Source organism: Pogoniulus pusillus, chromosome 1, assembly GCF_015220805.1.
Source record: "Pogoniulus pusillus isolate bPogPus1 chromosome 1, bPogPus1.pri, whole genome shotgun sequence".
In the NCBI taxonomy this organism is placed as follows: Eukaryota; Metazoa; Chordata; class Aves; order Piciformes; family Lybiidae; genus Pogoniulus; species Pogoniulus pusillus.
The window spans coordinates 28,438,152-28,454,937 of NC_087264.1; the positions used below are offsets into that span (position 1 = coordinate 28,438,152).

The following is a 16,786-nucleotide window of genomic DNA, read 5'->3' on the forward strand; positions in this document are numbered from 1 at the left end:
TCTGCTCCCCATTTTCTGAACCAAACAAGAAGGCGGAGAAAGCAAGTTGAGGAAGTAATAAGCCTTTCTGCCCTGATCAAACATCAGCTTTTCCATTTCATCAACTGTACTTCTAGGCAGTGCACTGCTGGGGTAGAACTGGAAGGAGCTGAAAAGAAAACACAAATTGTTTAGGACAAGCCATAGAGGTGAGAACTACCTGAGCTTTATGGGTTCAGAACAGTATTCTAATCTTCCCTGCCCATATGGAGACAAAAATCATGTCTCTTTCTCTGTGAAGTCTGCTAGAGATTGAATTTGTTCCTGGTGTGAGGTTAATGACAAGAGGTGGTTCTCTCTTTTCCAAGGGCAGACTCACATATGGAGCAAATTCTCTTTTGATCCTGGACCAGCTGAACTCCAGAGAAAAAAAGTGTCTTAGTTTAATTTAAAGAATAAATCAGCTTAAAGAAGGGCTTTGTGCTTATCAGGTGAACCACACTTTCAAAGCCTGCTTTCCTTTTCAGGGGCACAGTAAATGCTCAAAAACCAGAGTCTGAGTGACTGATACCTCTTACTTTGCTACTCTCTATAATAGAGTGACTGGTTTGTGTGCTGTTACCTGGTGAGAAAGGGCACTGAAGTACTGACACCATTAGGTTTGAACTCTGAGACCTATTGCTTAAGCCTTGCCACAGCAGGGTCAGCTCGCATGGGTCAATAATAGTTAGAGCATGGATACTTCTAATGTCAGTGGTCAACATGTGGTGGTGCAGTTGTTCTTCCCATGTGGTTTGACTTGCAGGTCTTTGGACAAACATCTTCACTAGGAATTTGCTGGATGGCTTGTACTGGTCTTCAAATTCAAATGAATTCTGGGAACGATGGGCCAAAGATATGGTAGATATAGGTAAGAGTGGTGAAGACAAAGCTGTTTGACCTGGCAGTATTTCTTGTCCAAGATAGAAGTGCTATTGCTGCTTTTTGGGAACAGTCTCTCACATGTTCTCCCTAAATTGCTCCATGTTGTGTTGCCTCACCGTGTATCTTCCAGCATGACTTTCACCTCTGTCAGAATGATTAATATGTGATGTTTTAATTAATTTAGTTTAATTTAATGTAAATGATTTAAAAATTATTTTCTTTTAAACCTTGATGCATACTTCTTATGGGTTAGAGCAGATCCCTCCTCCGAATAACTTACGGTAAATCTGCCCCAGAGAGCAAATTCACCACACCTCGGGATTTGGAAAGTCAGAAAATGAAATTGTATTTTTACAATTAGACTAGATACAGCAGATAAACTATTCCATAGTATAGTGACCTTAGAGGGAGTAGAGATGAAGTAAAGCAGCACAGTGAAGCAGCAGCAGTGGGGGGAAAGACAGCACCAAGCACAGCAAGCAGCAAGAGAGCAATACAAGCTGTGCTGCCAGATATAAAGTTTTTAATGCTCCCATGAAAATATTAACTTGTCTATTATTGCCATTTGATGGCCTATCTCTGGTATATTCACCTTTTCACTCAGAGACACCAGTACTTTTCCACTTTACAATCACAGAATCATGGAATTAACCAGGTTGGGAAAGACCTTCAAGATTATCGAGTCCAACCTATTACCCAACGTCTTCTAATTAACTAAACGATGGCACTAAGTGCCTCATCCAGTCTCCTTTTAAATCTCTTCAAGGATGGTGACTCCACCACCTCCTTGGGCAGCCCATTCCAATGTGAAGAACTTCTTCCTAACATCCAGCCCAAACCTGCCCTGGCGCAGTTTGAAACTGTGTCCTCTTGTTCTGTCACTGGGTGCCTGAGAGAAGAGGCCAACCTCCACCTGACTACAACAATCAGTGCCTAAGTTTCTCTGTTCCTAATTTTGTTGTGCCTGAGGTAGAAATCTAGCTCAAATGGCCACAATACCTTAAATGTTACAAATGTTTTTAGTTTAAAATGTGCTCAGTGTCCAGTGACTCCTTCCATGACAGCACGCGAGAATCATAGAAGTGCAGAATTTTAGAGGTTGGAAGAGACCTCCAGAGATCATCAAGTCCAATCTCCCTGCCAAGGCTGGCTTGTACTTGTAGGCAAAAGTACAAAGCCTCTGTGTAATTGGAAAGAGAAAAAGACAGGAGCTGTGCTTGCTTTAAAACAAACCCAACTGTCTCCTTGTTGGAATGGGATTGGTCACCAGCATTTGTTTCCCAGCAGACTGCAAGAAACGGGGAGGGGAGGAAGCCACAGAAAGAGTGTGAGGGAGAGGGGCAGTGGAGGTGCCCAGCAGAACAGGTTGCTGATGGTTTTCCTCACAGTTCCTTCTCTGTTTCAGAAAAGCATTCCCCTGAGGAAGATATCACTGTCATCGAGCCTCCGACTTGCTTGTCAGGGAAGTTGTATGAAATGTTTCAGGACATAATGACCAAGCGTCCGCTGCTGGCAAAGTCTCATAACTTCCTGAGAGGTTTAGAGTTTCACAAAGATTATATCCATCAGAGAAAATTTGTGGAATGGAAAGGTAACTGCAACAGAGAGTTAGCTGCAGTCTGCAGGTAACATCTCAGATTGTTTTTGTTTTAGACTTTGGAAATCACACATTTAGAGAGACTGGATGTCTCAGGGCTTGAATGTAACTATGTTTATGGTGTCTGCTTCTCTAGGGAAACAGGCTAAAATTAACTAGTTCGTGAGTCAGGCTTTCACCTCCTGAAGATATCTGTAGTGTGTCTCACGGTCTGCTTTCTACAGGGATTTTGTCACTCTGTGTAGCTACAGCAGTCAAAATATTCACAATGGGTAGAAACTTCTCAGGAACAAAGGTGACAATAGAGACACGAAATAACAGGCTATTAAGTGGATCAGATGAGGACTGGTTGTAAGCATGTGGTTGCTCATATGTGGTATTTCTGCCTGATGATTTACCCAGAGACCTCTCTTTTAACTCATCAGAAACATAAATACCAAGATCCAACAATAGCAAGTTAAAGCCACCTATGTTCAACAAGCAGAATGTGTAGTATAAATTGAACAACTTTTTTTTTGTGACCTGTGCTCTGCACGTAGGCTGAGTATACAGTCATGATAGTTTTACTTCAAAACCTATGGAACAAACTGTGGAGGTGGTGGAGCTGACATTTTGTACGTCACAAACCTTCCTGTAATCCCAGCTTCCTTATTTATTGCATGACCTGTGTGGGAGAACCCCACTTTATTAAGATTAATCTGACTTCAGCAAGAAAACACATGTTCTCTGCCTCCTTCCCTTTCACAACTTGCTTTTTCTCTCCACTGTTTCACACAAGTTGCAACAGCTTTTGCTGCTGGTTGCCATTACTACATGGTTTAGTGACTGTGGCGAGAGGTGGTGGAGCTTTTTTGTGGATTAAGGCAGAGCCCATGGTGTGCTGAGTGCTTTCAAAATGTTCAGTGGGCAAAAAAGTCCTAAAAGAGTCTGCTCTAAGAAAACAAATAAGGGAAAGAGAAAATAAGTAGCATAAGAATGGTGGGTGAGAGAAAGAGCAAGCAAGTAGCGTGGAAGGATAGAATTGTCAATCAGTAAATGATAAAACAAAATATTTTTTCTTATATTTGCCAACTGGAAATTTTGTAAAGGCAAATGGTAGAAGCAGATTTCAAGGAGGAGAGCACAGGGACACTAAAAGCTACCTCAGGGTAGATGTTCTACTAGTAAAGCAAAATAAGTAGAAAATATGAAGTCTGGAATGGGAAAAGGGGAAGTCTGGAGTGGGAAGATCTAGGAGATTTTTGTATCCACTTTCGACTGCCTTCATGAGACCAGTCTAAAGCTAGGTCTGGATCCATCTCTAGGAGCAAGAGGAGGTGCCAGCTCTGTGAGAAGCCTTGTGGTAGGTGCAGTCTCCAGAATATAACTGCGTTTTATAACAGCTTCCCTGCAGCTCAAATTACCTGACACATTAAAACAAGGCTTGAAATGCCATATGAAAAGCCTAATTTTTGTGGTAAGAAGTTTGAGAACCACAGCCTGGAATTAGGATAGAACATTTTCGGTAGGATTGATGCTTTCAGGGGAATTCCTGAGGCAGAGCCCCTTTTTGGGTGTGGGATGGCAGAAGAGACTTCCCCAAGGAAATGCTATTTTCTAATTCACATATTCAGCCATGGGTAAATGCTGCAGTGTTCCATCTATGTGATAAGAAAATGGGAGTAACAGAATTTTAACTAAAACTATTCACTAGGCCAAAGAGAATAAAGAAGTATGCCGTGTTTCTTCCATGAGGGGCTGCAAGCAAATGTCTGTCATTGCAGCAGAATCTGTGGCTTCCCAGCAGCCATGAAAACTAATATAAATAATTTTTATAAAGACCTGACAGTGAGGGAATGGAAAAAATATGAGTTATTACTTCAAGCTGCTGTCAAACATTCCAGGCTATGGAACAAGCTTGAGTTATTCTGTGTGGTTTAAATCAGCGCTACAGAATGAGGCCAAGGAGGCAGAGATTGGAAGAAATGGAAAGCTGGAACTTAACCTGCACTGTTTATGTGATCAGCAGTTCTTACAATACCTAAGCACAAATGATTTAGGGCTTAAGGGGGTCTGCTCTGGGCTTTGATACCTCATTTTATGAACTTAAAGAACACTCTTAAATCACTCCTTTGACATTTAAAACCAGAGCAAAATGCTTCTTACTTCACAGGACTAGAAATGGTACCAGAGGAAGAACGGTGGACTTGCTGCCTATGAGGCAGGGTGATGAGACTGCTAGCAGAGAAACAAGAGTCTAGCTGTTAAAAGCTGGCTTTAGGTTTAGGTTTCAGCTTTCCTCTTGCTATAATCCCTTTTTGGTCCTTTTGGTGTTCATGTGAGGTTTAATTAATTCAAGCAGTATTTTAAGCTGTGTGCATGTTGTATATTTTTTTTTGCAGCATGGCTAAGATAACTTATATGAGATCACTGAAGGTGATTTTTCACCTTTGGAAAGGACTGTAATTCTGAGGATGGAAAAGCAAATCTCCAGTAATGTACAGCATTTGTTAGTTCTGTTGCTACACTGTGAAAGTGGTTCTGTTGCTTGAATTTTCCCCTTTCCTTAGAGGGAAAAAAAAAAGGGCAAAATTTGTGTTCTATGAAAAAACACTCACCAGAGCAGCCATGAGGCCAGTGGAGTCTGTGCCTCACTTGTCCTCTGCTTGGCTGCCTTATGGCCTGCCATGTAAGTATGTCTGGGGGAGTATGGGAACAGGCCAGATAATGTGCACAGATGTGTAGTTTGGAGTGCATGCTCCTGAGGCTCTGTTTGTGGATTCACAATACAGAGGGAGGCGAGCCTGGTCTGGAAGGCAATGAAGGGGCTGCCCTTAACCCGTAGCGCAGAGAGAATTGCTGGTTGCTTTCCTACCACTAACTATATTACAATGTTTTTCAGACACTGTGCTGGATGGTTTCCCTAACAATCTGACACCACTGCAGAAATATCTCTGCCTGATAGATGTTGGCTATTTCATCAACACCAGTGGTGCAGCACTTTTCAAACCAGAGAGGAACGTAGATGTCATTATCTCACTTGATTATGGTTTGGGGAATGTGTTCAAGGTGAGAAGATTAACATACTCTGCTCTTTTCAGCTCTGGTAAAACTCCGCTTGTGTTATTAACACTTTCAAGTAAGTGTCTCTCTGAATTTTGATCAAGAGCAAACTAGTCACAATATTTGGAGGAAGAAAGAAACTTCCTTCAAGATCAGGGCTATCGAAACTGTTAGATTCTTTTCTCTGTAGTGGCTTACAGTATACACTTAGAAGCCTCAGGGCAGTAACAATTCTTTGTGGGAGATATGACCTTAATCCTCCTGGTCTGTCCTCATGATGAATTCTAAGTGTTGCTTTTCCCTCTGGCTGTAAAAAAAACGTTATAGGGAGGTAAGAAGCGTCTTCTGATTTGTGGTGAGTGATGGCAAAAGGGAGAGTTACACCGTGGCTACACATTGGTTGCAAGGTGATTCTGGAGAAGGGGTTGAATTAGCATAGTATTTCTATTATACCTGTGCTGTTTGAGGCTAACAGAAATATTTTAATGAGAGAAATTAGATCATTGATTGTGAAAAGAAAATAATGATGAAGTCTGTATCATTCATTGGTTTGCTGAGAGGGATAAAAAGCTAAAATGTCAACAATTCGTCCCCCTTTGGTCTGCAACGCTGCTCCTTTTTGCTTCTCCTTCAATCTGCTCTAATATCTCTAATCTTGATTAACCCATAACAACGTAAACTTTGAGGGTTGTTTTGTCTGCCTGGGAAAGTAGAGGGAGGAAGAGGTAGTAGCTTTGTGCCTGTCTGGGCAGCTCTGTTTGTCTGGGAGGGAGTTTAGAGTTCTGTGTTATTTCTAATTTGTATATAGCTGTTAATGCTTCTTAATATAGAGTGTGTGTGTGTGTATGCTTGTACATTTTGCTTTGCTGTAAATGTAGCTTCATCTTACTTCCAAGCCGTCTGAGCTAGTCTGGTAAACTTCAAGGGGTGGGGAAGGAGTTCCCAACCCATGTCATTACCTCTGTAAACTTGATTCTTGTCTTAGTGCTGGCTTTAAGGCGATGACATTCTGTGTCCACAGCAATTAGAGATGACATACAAATACTGCAAGATACAAAAGATCCCATTCCCCAAAGTGGAGCTAAGTGAAGAGGATGAGAAGAACCCAAAGGAATGTTACATCTTTTCAGATGCGGAGGACCCCAGAGCACCCATAGTCATCCATTTCCCTCTGGTGAATGACAGCTTTAAGGAATACAAGGAGCCTGGTAAGTACAGCCAACAAAAGTAGACTTTCTGACTGAGTTCAGGCCTTTTTCTTTTTTTTCTTTTTTTTTTTCCCACAGCGTGGGTCCTATTTGTCCTTTGTAACAATAATTTAGAAGGAGGGCACAGCCTTTGTCTGAGGCCATCTTGTGTCCTACTCATCACAGTCATACCTGTGTATTTGCCTCTTCCCTTGGGCTATGAATGAGCAAGCCCAGTTACCTCTCGGGCCAGGCTCAGGTTACTGCATTCAGCACACAGCACATGAATTTCCACCATGGCGAAGGAGCAGGAGGCATGCACTTTTGTCCTGTTAGCCTAGCCACGTTAGCTTTCTCACACAGAAACACAGAGTCTCAGAAACATTCTGGCTGGAAGGGACCTTCAGGATCGTCAAGTCCAACTGATACCCAGTCACTGCTTGAGGTCATTCCCTCTTGTTCTATCACAATTTACATATGAGAGGACACCAGTAGCATCCTCTCCACAATGTCCTTTCAGGTAGCTGTAGACAGCAACGAGTCACCCCTCAGCCTCCTTTTCTCCAAACTAACCAGCCCCAGTTCACAGTATCACACACAGTATCACAGTATCATCAGGGTTGGAAGAGACCTCACAGATCATCAAGTCCAACCCTTTATCACAGAGCTCAAGGCTAGACCATGGCCTCAGTTGCTCTTCATAAGATTTATTCTCCGTCTTCCTTGCCCTCCTCTGCACTCGCTCCAGCATCTCTACATCTTCTTGTAATGAGATGCCCAAACCTAAACACAATACTCGAGGTGTGGCCTCACCATAGCTGAGTACAAGGGGACAATCACCTCCCTATCCCTGCTGGACACAGCATTTCTGATCTCAGCCAGGATGCCATTGGGTTTCTTTGCCACCAGGGCACACTGCGTGCTCATATTAAGTTTGTCTGTTACAACCCCCAGGTCCCTTTCTGCCAGACAGATTTCCAGCCACACTGCCCCAAACCTGTAGCATTGCCTGGGGTTGTTGTGGCCCAAGTGCAGGACCTAGCATTTGGCCTTACTGAAGCTCAGCCATTGGCATCAGCCCATTGATCCAATCTATCCAAGTCCCTCTGTACAGCCTCCCTACCCTCATGGTGATCACCAAAAGCAGGGTTATGTGTCCCATATAGAGAGTGAAATTCTAGTAAACCATGATGGACAGTCTGTGGCAGGCCCCTGTCCCTGCTGATCAGTCTCTGTCTGCTGCGCTCGGAGCAGGTTGGCAAGCCACAGCAACCTCACTGGTGTTGAGTAAGACACAGGACAGAATGAGGCTTTAAGCCACAACTCTCATTGCAAGGCATACTAGAGAAGGCAGCACATGCAATGGTAAGATGTTGGCAAAAAGAGGCAGAATTCTTCCTCAGTCTGAGAAAGACTAAGAACTGTTTGTGTCTCCCATACTCTCATGCCTTTGTGCCATCCACCATCTAGATGGAGAGAATTTGCAGTAAGAGTGATGTTTGTGGCTCAAGAGTCAGAGCAGAAGAAATGAGCATGTGGCTGCTAACATCTGAGTCAAGTAATTCTGCTGTGAACATATTCAGAAAAAATAGTAGAAGGTGGAGGGGATGCACTGATTGATTGGTGTGAGGGTAAAGAAGCATAGAAGTTACAGACCATCCTACCTTGGCCTTGCTATTACTCGGTGCTGGAACAAGCACTGTGGGAGAAGGAGATTGCTTGCTTTAGTAAAAGAGCAAATAGAAAGAACTGTCAAGAGCTGTGCCTTATCCTGTGCTTGCTAAAGAGCTTTGCACATGAGTTTGGCAGCCCTGTGCATGTAATTAACAGGCTGCAAGACCTGGAGTTTTCCTGATGACGCAGTTTATATCCTTCCTCCCTTTCTCCAAGGAATTCAATCACAGACATAACTCTGCAAAGGGGACATATGCAGTTGGGTTGATTCTGCATGGAGGCCTAGAGCAGTGGGGTATGCCCTCAGGCGTTGTCTTTGAATGCAGTTGTGGAGCAGCAAAGGCCATGTTAGAACAAGAGAGCCTTAGTATAGACTATTTTTTTCCAGTAGCTCATGAGATACTCTGCAAAAACAAATCAGACTGGCAGTATCTTGTTGGTGCTGCTGCTGCCTGACTTTCTTGAGACCTCCTTTGTGCTGGAGCTCTTGAAGCAACAAACTCTGAAGTGTCTTGTGCAGCACCCTTTGAGTTATCAGGTCAGTGGGGACTTCTCTTCTCCCTCACTACTGCTCAACGTAGCAGATAAAGCATTCACTCTCCTTCCAGCTTTACCCAAAGTTGTAATTGTGGCACTGGGACTACAGCAAAATGGATTTTTCTCAGGGAACATCTGGGGGTGGTTATGAACAGCAGCAAAACTGGTTAAGTAAAGCTCCTTTTCTGCTTTGATGTTCACCAATGCTCAGAATACATATGTGTAGTAAGAGGTACACCAATAAAACCACATTTAGAAACTCTAGGGAGGACCAGAGGAAATGCCCAGAGGAAAGTACTAGGCTTGTTAGATAGGGGCTGAACGTGGTCCAAATGACAATGCATGGTGAGATATGACTAGCAAGTAAAGCAGGTGAGTGCTTTAGAGTCTAGTCTCTGAATGAAAGATGAATGAGATTACACAGAGCAAAGGAGCTGCTTCAGCTTCTCAGTGCTCCAGGCTCAAATCTGTGGGCTGTGATGCTCACCTGCCTGTCTCTGGACAGTGAGTCATCAATCAAACTGACAGTTATCAACTGATGTGGGTGGTTGGGGGAGGAGGGACCTTGGCAACCTACTTGTATGGATTTCAAGTTTGACAGTGAAGCTTTTAATTTCTCGATGTCTGAGAGACACCTTGTGGAATGTGGGTACTTAGCTTTATTGCTTTTAACTGTTTAGACTCTAGAAAAGACAATCATCTTGTGCCTGTTCAGAATGCAGCTACAGACTGTGCTTCTGTGTGCTTGAAGCAGATGCTGCTTTATCTGGATAGCACAGATAGTTCAGCTCTCTGAATATCGGGGGCCTTAATGAAGGAAAACTTGGACATTTTAAATACAGCCACTTCTGGTGCATAGTAATCTGAGATCACAGAACAGAAGGGGCTAGAAGGGACCTCTGAAGATCATGTAGTTCAACTGCCAAGAAACCACTAGGACAGAATAAAACCTGCTGTGTCTCAAGCAAAATTCACGTGTCATTTTCATGTGGTTCTGACAGATAAGGAATATATCAGCAGTCTATTTGTAGTCATCTCAAAACACATTTGTGGTTTGGGCACATTTGATTCAGACTGCAAGGAGCTAGGTGAAAAAACCCAGATGGTAAACTTAACCCTAAACATTTTGTAGAAGCATAGATAGGAGACTACTAAAGTCCATGGCAGAGGGTGTCTCTGATGACCTTTTAAAGCAAAAAGATAATCTAACAGGGAGGATGGATGTTGGCATCTTCAAGAGGCTGGATTGACCTGAGGCTAACTTGAAGGACTGTAAGGATCAGAGGCTGATGTGAGGTGCTCTGTTGCCTCTAGACCTCTGCATTCTGTACCGGGCAGTCCTGTGTGGTTAGTATGATGAGACCTCTTTCTATGTCCTTGGTTGTCCACTTGCTCTAGCTGGCAGGTGTGCTCATCACCGCTAATCGAGCTCCCATAAGGAATTTTGAAAGGTGTTTGGCTTGCTTGAGAATCAGATTCACAGGGTTTGGGAAAGGATGTGGACCCAGGGCTACTCTGACATGGAATGATTATTCACAGGGGCACAGGATGAGGGGGAAGGTAACAATTCCTGCCAGCCATGTTTAGAGTTTTCCAGATCTGAGGAGGAGAAAGGAGGATTGGCTGAGAAAGGCGACCAGGAACAGCTCTTTCAAGCTGTGGGGGGATACAGTCGTTTCTGGTGGCTGTTTTTACCAGCACTTTCTGCTGTGCAGACCAGTCTCCTTCAGCATCGTGTGTTTTGTGCTCCAAGTTCAGCTCACTGTGATGGCTTTTGTGTTTCTCTGCAGGGGTAAGACGCCATCATTCAGAGATGGAAGAAGGCCAAGTAAATCTGGAGAACAACTGCTCGCCCTACTACCTCATTAGGCTAATCTACTCCTCTGAAAACTTTGACAAACTTGTGAATCTGAGCAAATACAACATCCTCAATAACAGAGACCTGCTTCTCCGTGCAATCTGGGATGCTGTAGAACGGAAGAGAAGCAGCAGGACTGCGAGTTTCCCAAGCTACACCGGAGCTGGATACCTCTAGGCTGGGAACAGTACCTCTGGTGCTGCTCCCCACCGAAAGCTGCAACAGTCACATTCCAACACATCACAGTCACACTACTACACATCACAGTGTTCATTATTTGCAGGAAACCTGTACATTTCTCATCTTGCCTTGTGCCAAGTGCCTAGCTTTCAAAGAGGGTTATTTAATCTCCTTCCTCCAAGTTATCAGACCATGAGAGCCTCACACGGTAGTCTTACTTGTTAAGAAATTAGGGTCCTGGTTAGCAGAGACCTTCCAGGACCTCCCTAGTAGACATCCTATAGCATATGGTGGTGGTGATAGCGATAGTTCTTTGTATGCACCTGCCCCCTCAACCCTGAGCCCATTGTCAGTGTCTTTTCAATGCTTTGTTACAAACCCAGTTCTGGCCATTTGCATCCAGTAATGTCCAGATTTTCAGACGGGCTGAGCTATGAGAACTTGCACTGAATTGGTGGGCTCAGCTTTGAAGTCAGGTCAAAGAGTCATATATATCTGTGAACAATGGCCAGACTGCAACATGGACAATTGCATTGTCTGGCAGAGTCCCCTAGCTGATGTAGAAATCATTCCTTTTTCCCCCCACTTCCCTGCAAGAGTTTGGCACAGAAAGGCTGCTCCAGACTGCCACAAGGGGGGCAGTTACATTTCAAGGAGAGAGGATGTTAACTGCAGAGAGCAAGTATGGTTCTTTTGAGCGTTGATTTTGCATAAGGCATGAGTGGTGCTATTGACTTATACAGCAAGCTTTTGATACCAGACACTAGAAAGGAATAATTACCATAGCCTCGAGTACATTTAATTCAATAGTCATGACCAAGACATGAGCTGGTGCTCTTACACATGTAAACTGAATGTAGGACAACCTAACTCACTGACAGAGTGCACAGCTATTACATTTTCAGTGGTGAGTTTTTCCCTTTCCAGCCATCTGTCCTTAACATCACAGGCAAGGTATTTTAATAGGTGCTACACTAAAATAGAGCACAAATAAAAGAAAAGAGAGGAAATTCTTCTATTACATCTCCTTACTAGAGGAAAATATTTGGCTTTCATTTGGTGTGCAGTGAGAGATTTTTGCCTTGAACTAGGAGCTTGGGATATCTTTGTAGCCCTCCACTCTATTAAAAATGGTGGGGAAGGTGCTGAACAATAAAAAACAGAGCTCCACAGAAGAAAAAGTTTCCTGAGTTCCAGGTACCAGAATTCAGACCTGCTTCTGCCTTATTTAATCCAAACATAGCATATTCATTGTGTCCTCCAAGGAAAATCTTATACATTTCTTCTGTGTTGGACATTTACTTGATATTTAGAATTCTTTTTTTCACTTGCAATCCACAACTAGACAGACAAGAGGAACAGAGGTCTGCCTTTTTGGTCTATGCAGCCATCATTCAAACTCAGGGGCAGAGGATTTACAAAAGGCTTCACTGCCTGAACCCTGCAACTTATGTAATGCAAGCAAAGGCAATGAGCAAACCTCAGCAATATTCCTTGTCCAATGCTTATTTACTGAGCTAAGGAATAATGTGTGGAGCTTCAGGAATCTTAACTGCTGGAATGCAATTGTATGACTGAGTTCAGAGCACAGGAAAATAAGAACTAGTCAGATACTGGCTGCAGGAAGCAGAGCCATTTTGAGTTGAAAGATGAGAGGACAGCAGGGGGTTTATCTCAGAAGAGAGAGTCCTACCAGCAGTATCTGTTCCCTTTAGTTAGGAGAGCAGCAGCAAGTCCTGGCACAGTGTTGCCGTGGTGCAGGTATGTGCATGTACACATGGCTGGGTGCACACAGGGTGTGCACTGTCTCTGTGCTCCACTGGCTGGCCCTGTAAAGAAACTTCTTCCTAAACGTGCTTGCATGGAACAAAAACTGATTCCAGTATGACTGTGAAGAGGATGTGTGCTGTCATGGCCCAGAGTCTTGCTCCCACGCTCTGTGGCCTGGTGCACCCTGATTTGCCTGGAGTCCAGCACCTGGGCCCACAAGCAATCAGTGTTTGAACCCCTACTCACTTGAGCTAGGCAGAGGGAACAGAAAGGGTTGACAGGGAGTGGTGCCATCATGCTGCCTGTCTCCATGCCCTCATTGTGTTCATGTGCCTGGGGACATCAACATTTTGCTCATGTCTTCTCCCCTATGAGGAGAGACTGAAGAACCTGGGGCTTTTTGGTCTGGTGAAGAGAAGGCTTAGAGGAGATCTAATCAATGTTTACAAATCTATGAGGGCTGGGTGTCAAGAGGAAAGGGACAAACTCTTCTTAGTTGCACGCTGTGATAGGACAAGGAATAATGGATGTAAACTACAGCATAAGAAGTTCCACCTCAACAGGAAGAGAAACTTCTTTACTGTAAAGGTCACAGAGCACTGGAGGAGGCTGCCCAGAGAGGTTGTGGAGTCTCCTTCTCTGGAGACCTTAAAAACCTGTCTGGATGCGTTCCTGTGCTACCTGAGTTAGAGTCTATGGTCCTGCTCTGGCAGAGAGGTTGGACTTGATCTATGGAGGTCACAACCAACCTCTAACATCTTATGGTCCTGTGATTATGCTGTTATACAGGACATGCAGCAAAGGGCTGAGCTGGTGAAGAGGTCTGGGTGGGGCTAGACAGCTTGTGGGGAGTCCCAGTAGTAGAAGCTGATGGTGGTTGTTCTGCTGCAGTGGTTAAAGGGTATAGTTCAGCCAAGGACCCTGGTAGGCTCCACAACAGACTGGGATTTCTTTTGACACTAAACCAGTATCGCCTAACTGAACTGGAAGGCTTTGCCTCCAGGAACTGGGCAGCCTCTGCTGAGATGTAACAGATTTGTCAGAATGGAGCCCACCCGTGATGCTGTGCCATTGCTTTTGTTGTTTACACATCATCCGTAGTGTAAGTAGGAATGCTGGTTTTGCCTCTTCTGCCTGATTGTTAACGCTCTGCTGCTGTGAAAAGCTATCCTTGTTTTGTCCAAGGGCTGCTATGAGTCATCTGCAATGCTCCTGAGCCTCGGCCGTACATGTCCAGTGGAGAGGCATTTCAGCCACACTGAGAAAACCCACGGTGCTTCTAAATGCTCCACATAGGGATGATTGGGGTGTGTTTGGAGCATTCAGAGTGCTGCTAATGCAACAGAAGTGCCCACTAAAATGTGAACGAGCCAAAAAAACCCCCACAAGGCTTTCAGCTAACCCACTGTGAGCAGAGTAACTCTTCTGAGAGACTGTTAAACCCTGTTACAGAGAGAGAGAGAGAGAGAGTAGCTGTTGGTAGAGAAGGTGGGAAGGTGGCATGACTCTCCCTTTGCCAGGAGAGCCATCACCCAAGGCTGTGCTGACACTTAAAAAGTATGGCTGGGGGCTGCCCAGAGGCACAAATAAACATGTGCCCCTTAGGTGCCCCTGTAGCTTTAAATGGGGAGAGTTGGTTTTGTTTGTTTATTTGTTTTCGTATATAGTTTTGCATTTCAGAGCTTGAAGTTGTGTGAGGGCTCCATCGTTGCCCTTCAGGGTGGGGTTTATTTTGTTTGTTTGGGTTTTTTTTTTGTGTGGGTTTTTTCCACATGTGTTTGTTTTGTTTTTTGTTTGCTTCTGTTTGGTTTTGTAGCATAACATTGAAGGAGTTGCTGGCCTGATAGTGGGGCCTACGGACCTGCAGGATATTTGTGAGGGCAAAAGCTGCTGCTGGACACTGCAGGGTGGAGTGGCCCACACCTGACATGGTCTTGTCCACGCAGATTGTTGGGACATGGCTGGCAAATGCTGTCCCTCAAGTCACATCTGGGCTCTGGTTCAGAGCATGCAAATTTGCACAGTCTGAACCCCCTCCCCCCCAAGCTGTAGATCTGAGCTGCAGTGATGTATGGCTGACCAGGGATCTGTGCTTGGGTCTGCTCTTTGGACCTTGTTTCCTTTAGGGTGTAGGGCAAGTGCAAAGGAATGGCCCACTGAAATGTTGTATGCTTGTTGCCCAAAGGCTGTTTGTTTGTTTGTTGTCCCCAGTATTGCCTGCCCTGGTGCCACATGCTGTCAAATGGCTATTTGAGTGGTGTGCATCAAAAGCAAAGCAGGTACTGTGAGGAGAACACTGTCTCTCTGCAGCTTGCCATAAAAAGGTGTGTGTGTGTGATAAGGCTCAGGGCCTTGCTGTTATGGCCTTATGATTGCTTAACCACTGAAGATAGATGCATGCCTGCAGGAACCTCATCCGAAATGCACCCCAGATCACTGCTCTCTAGAACATTTTGCTAGAAGACCCCTACAAATACAAAGCTTGCTGTCTGGTGCCAAACATGAGTAAAGAATAGTTTGTTCTTTTAACTGTTAGCTCTCTTCATAGAAACTGCTTGCTTGTGCCTTTTAACCATTTAATAATATATCTATGAATTAAAACTGAAATATTGCAAAGAAGCACCAGAGCCATGAAAGTCTTTATGCACTTAAACACATTCCCCCCCCCCCCCATTCCTATTAGCACTACTTCTGCTAGATTACTGCTGAGCACTCTGTAGGATATTTACTGGTTTCAAGTCTGGGTGGAAAAATCAGAGAAAAGATGTTCTGGTTTACAAAGGCATTGAGAGCCTAGAAAAACATGGAACAAAAATCTACCTCCTATGTTAAAGTTTCAGTGGAACGGCACAAGGCAGGGTAGGGAAGCAGCTGTACTGAGCCACAGCCAGAGGCTTGATTTTGCCTCTTGGTGATTTGATTTAAATGTGTACAAAAGTCTGCCTCTTACTGAGCTTCACTCTTGTTGGTTAAATGGGGAGTTTAAAATACCAAAGTTTACTTTTGTAAAAGCAGTTTAAAATTATTATCAATAAAGGAAAATGCATCAGTTTCCCATTACTTCAATTTTCTGTATTGTTTTGTGACAGGCAGCAGCTTTGGCAGAATTACAGCAGATGAGAGAGCTGGACTAGCCAAAAGACCATAGTATTAGATCACCTTGTTGGACACGAGTGGCTGATCTGGATCAGTCTGAACACAAACAAACTCTAGATGTTTTGTTTACCCATAAAGTGTTTACGTGGTGCTAGGCACTTTCCTTCAGGACTTCTCCCTGGAAGGGCACTGGCCTCTGGTTGTGGGGAGCAGCTACGTTTTTAAAACCACACTGATTTCTCTCTTAAAGATGAAGGAAGCTGTGCACAACAGCTGAAAGTTTCCAGGTATAGCATGCTGCTAAGGCACTGTTCAGATAGGACCTGCTTTGGAGGAAAATGACCTCGAGCAGCCCTGGTGTAGAGGCAAATGGATTTTGTGGTGGCAAAAGGGAAAGAAAAATAATCTGCATTTCAGGTCTGAACTTCCACTTCTCCAGATTAAACAACCCTATCTAACCTACAGTGCACAAACCATCCTGCTGACTTGTCCCTGGCAACTTGTCAAACTGTGTATTGACTAGTGCTGGCAAGATGCCCCAGGACTGGCCTTTCCCAGGTGTAATCCTCCAGGGGCATGCATGGGCTGGATCTGGGCAGGAGATAGGACACTGTGGTGGTCAGCTTTCCTATTAGGGAGAACAGTGGCACACCGACACGACAATGTAAAATGCTTTAAGGCATTGTCCCTGCAATGGCTGGTGACCCCCAGCTTAACTGCTGCTGTGGATACTTGGAACCTCAAATCCTGCTTACTCTTCAATTAAGATTGACAATAATGCAGTGAATGCTGGCATGTGATAATGACAGACTCCCACCTCATGAGCTACTTTTTTTCCGAGCCCATTTCCTCCTATCCCTCTAGGAAATGGCAAAAGAGATGTTTACCTCTGTTTTTTTGGCCTGTTGCAGCTGTAGATGCAGGCCCTCTGAAACAATTACA

The 16,786-nt window shown here is 44.3% G+C and overlaps 1 protein-coding gene across 1 annotated transcript in view; it reads left to right on the forward strand.

Moving 5' to 3' along the window:
* LOC135177557 (cytosolic phospholipase A2 beta-like) overlaps nucleotides 1-15,808 on the forward strand; it is a 36,832-nt gene extending 21,024 nt beyond the window's left edge. Inside the window, exons 17-21 of the mRNA XM_064148112.1 lie at nucleotides 785-889; nucleotides 2,309-2,494; nucleotides 5,382-5,548; nucleotides 6,564-6,750; nucleotides 10,731-15,808. Coding sequence (XP_064004182.1) covers nucleotides 785-889; nucleotides 2,309-2,494; nucleotides 5,382-5,548; nucleotides 6,564-6,750; nucleotides 10,731-10,975 — 890 coding nt within the window. The 3' untranslated portion in view covers nucleotides 10,976-15,808. The remainder of the gene's footprint in view (nucleotides 1-784; nucleotides 890-2,308; nucleotides 2,495-5,381; nucleotides 5,549-6,563; nucleotides 6,751-10,730) is intronic.
* Nucleotides 15,809-16,786: the final 978 nt, after the last annotated feature.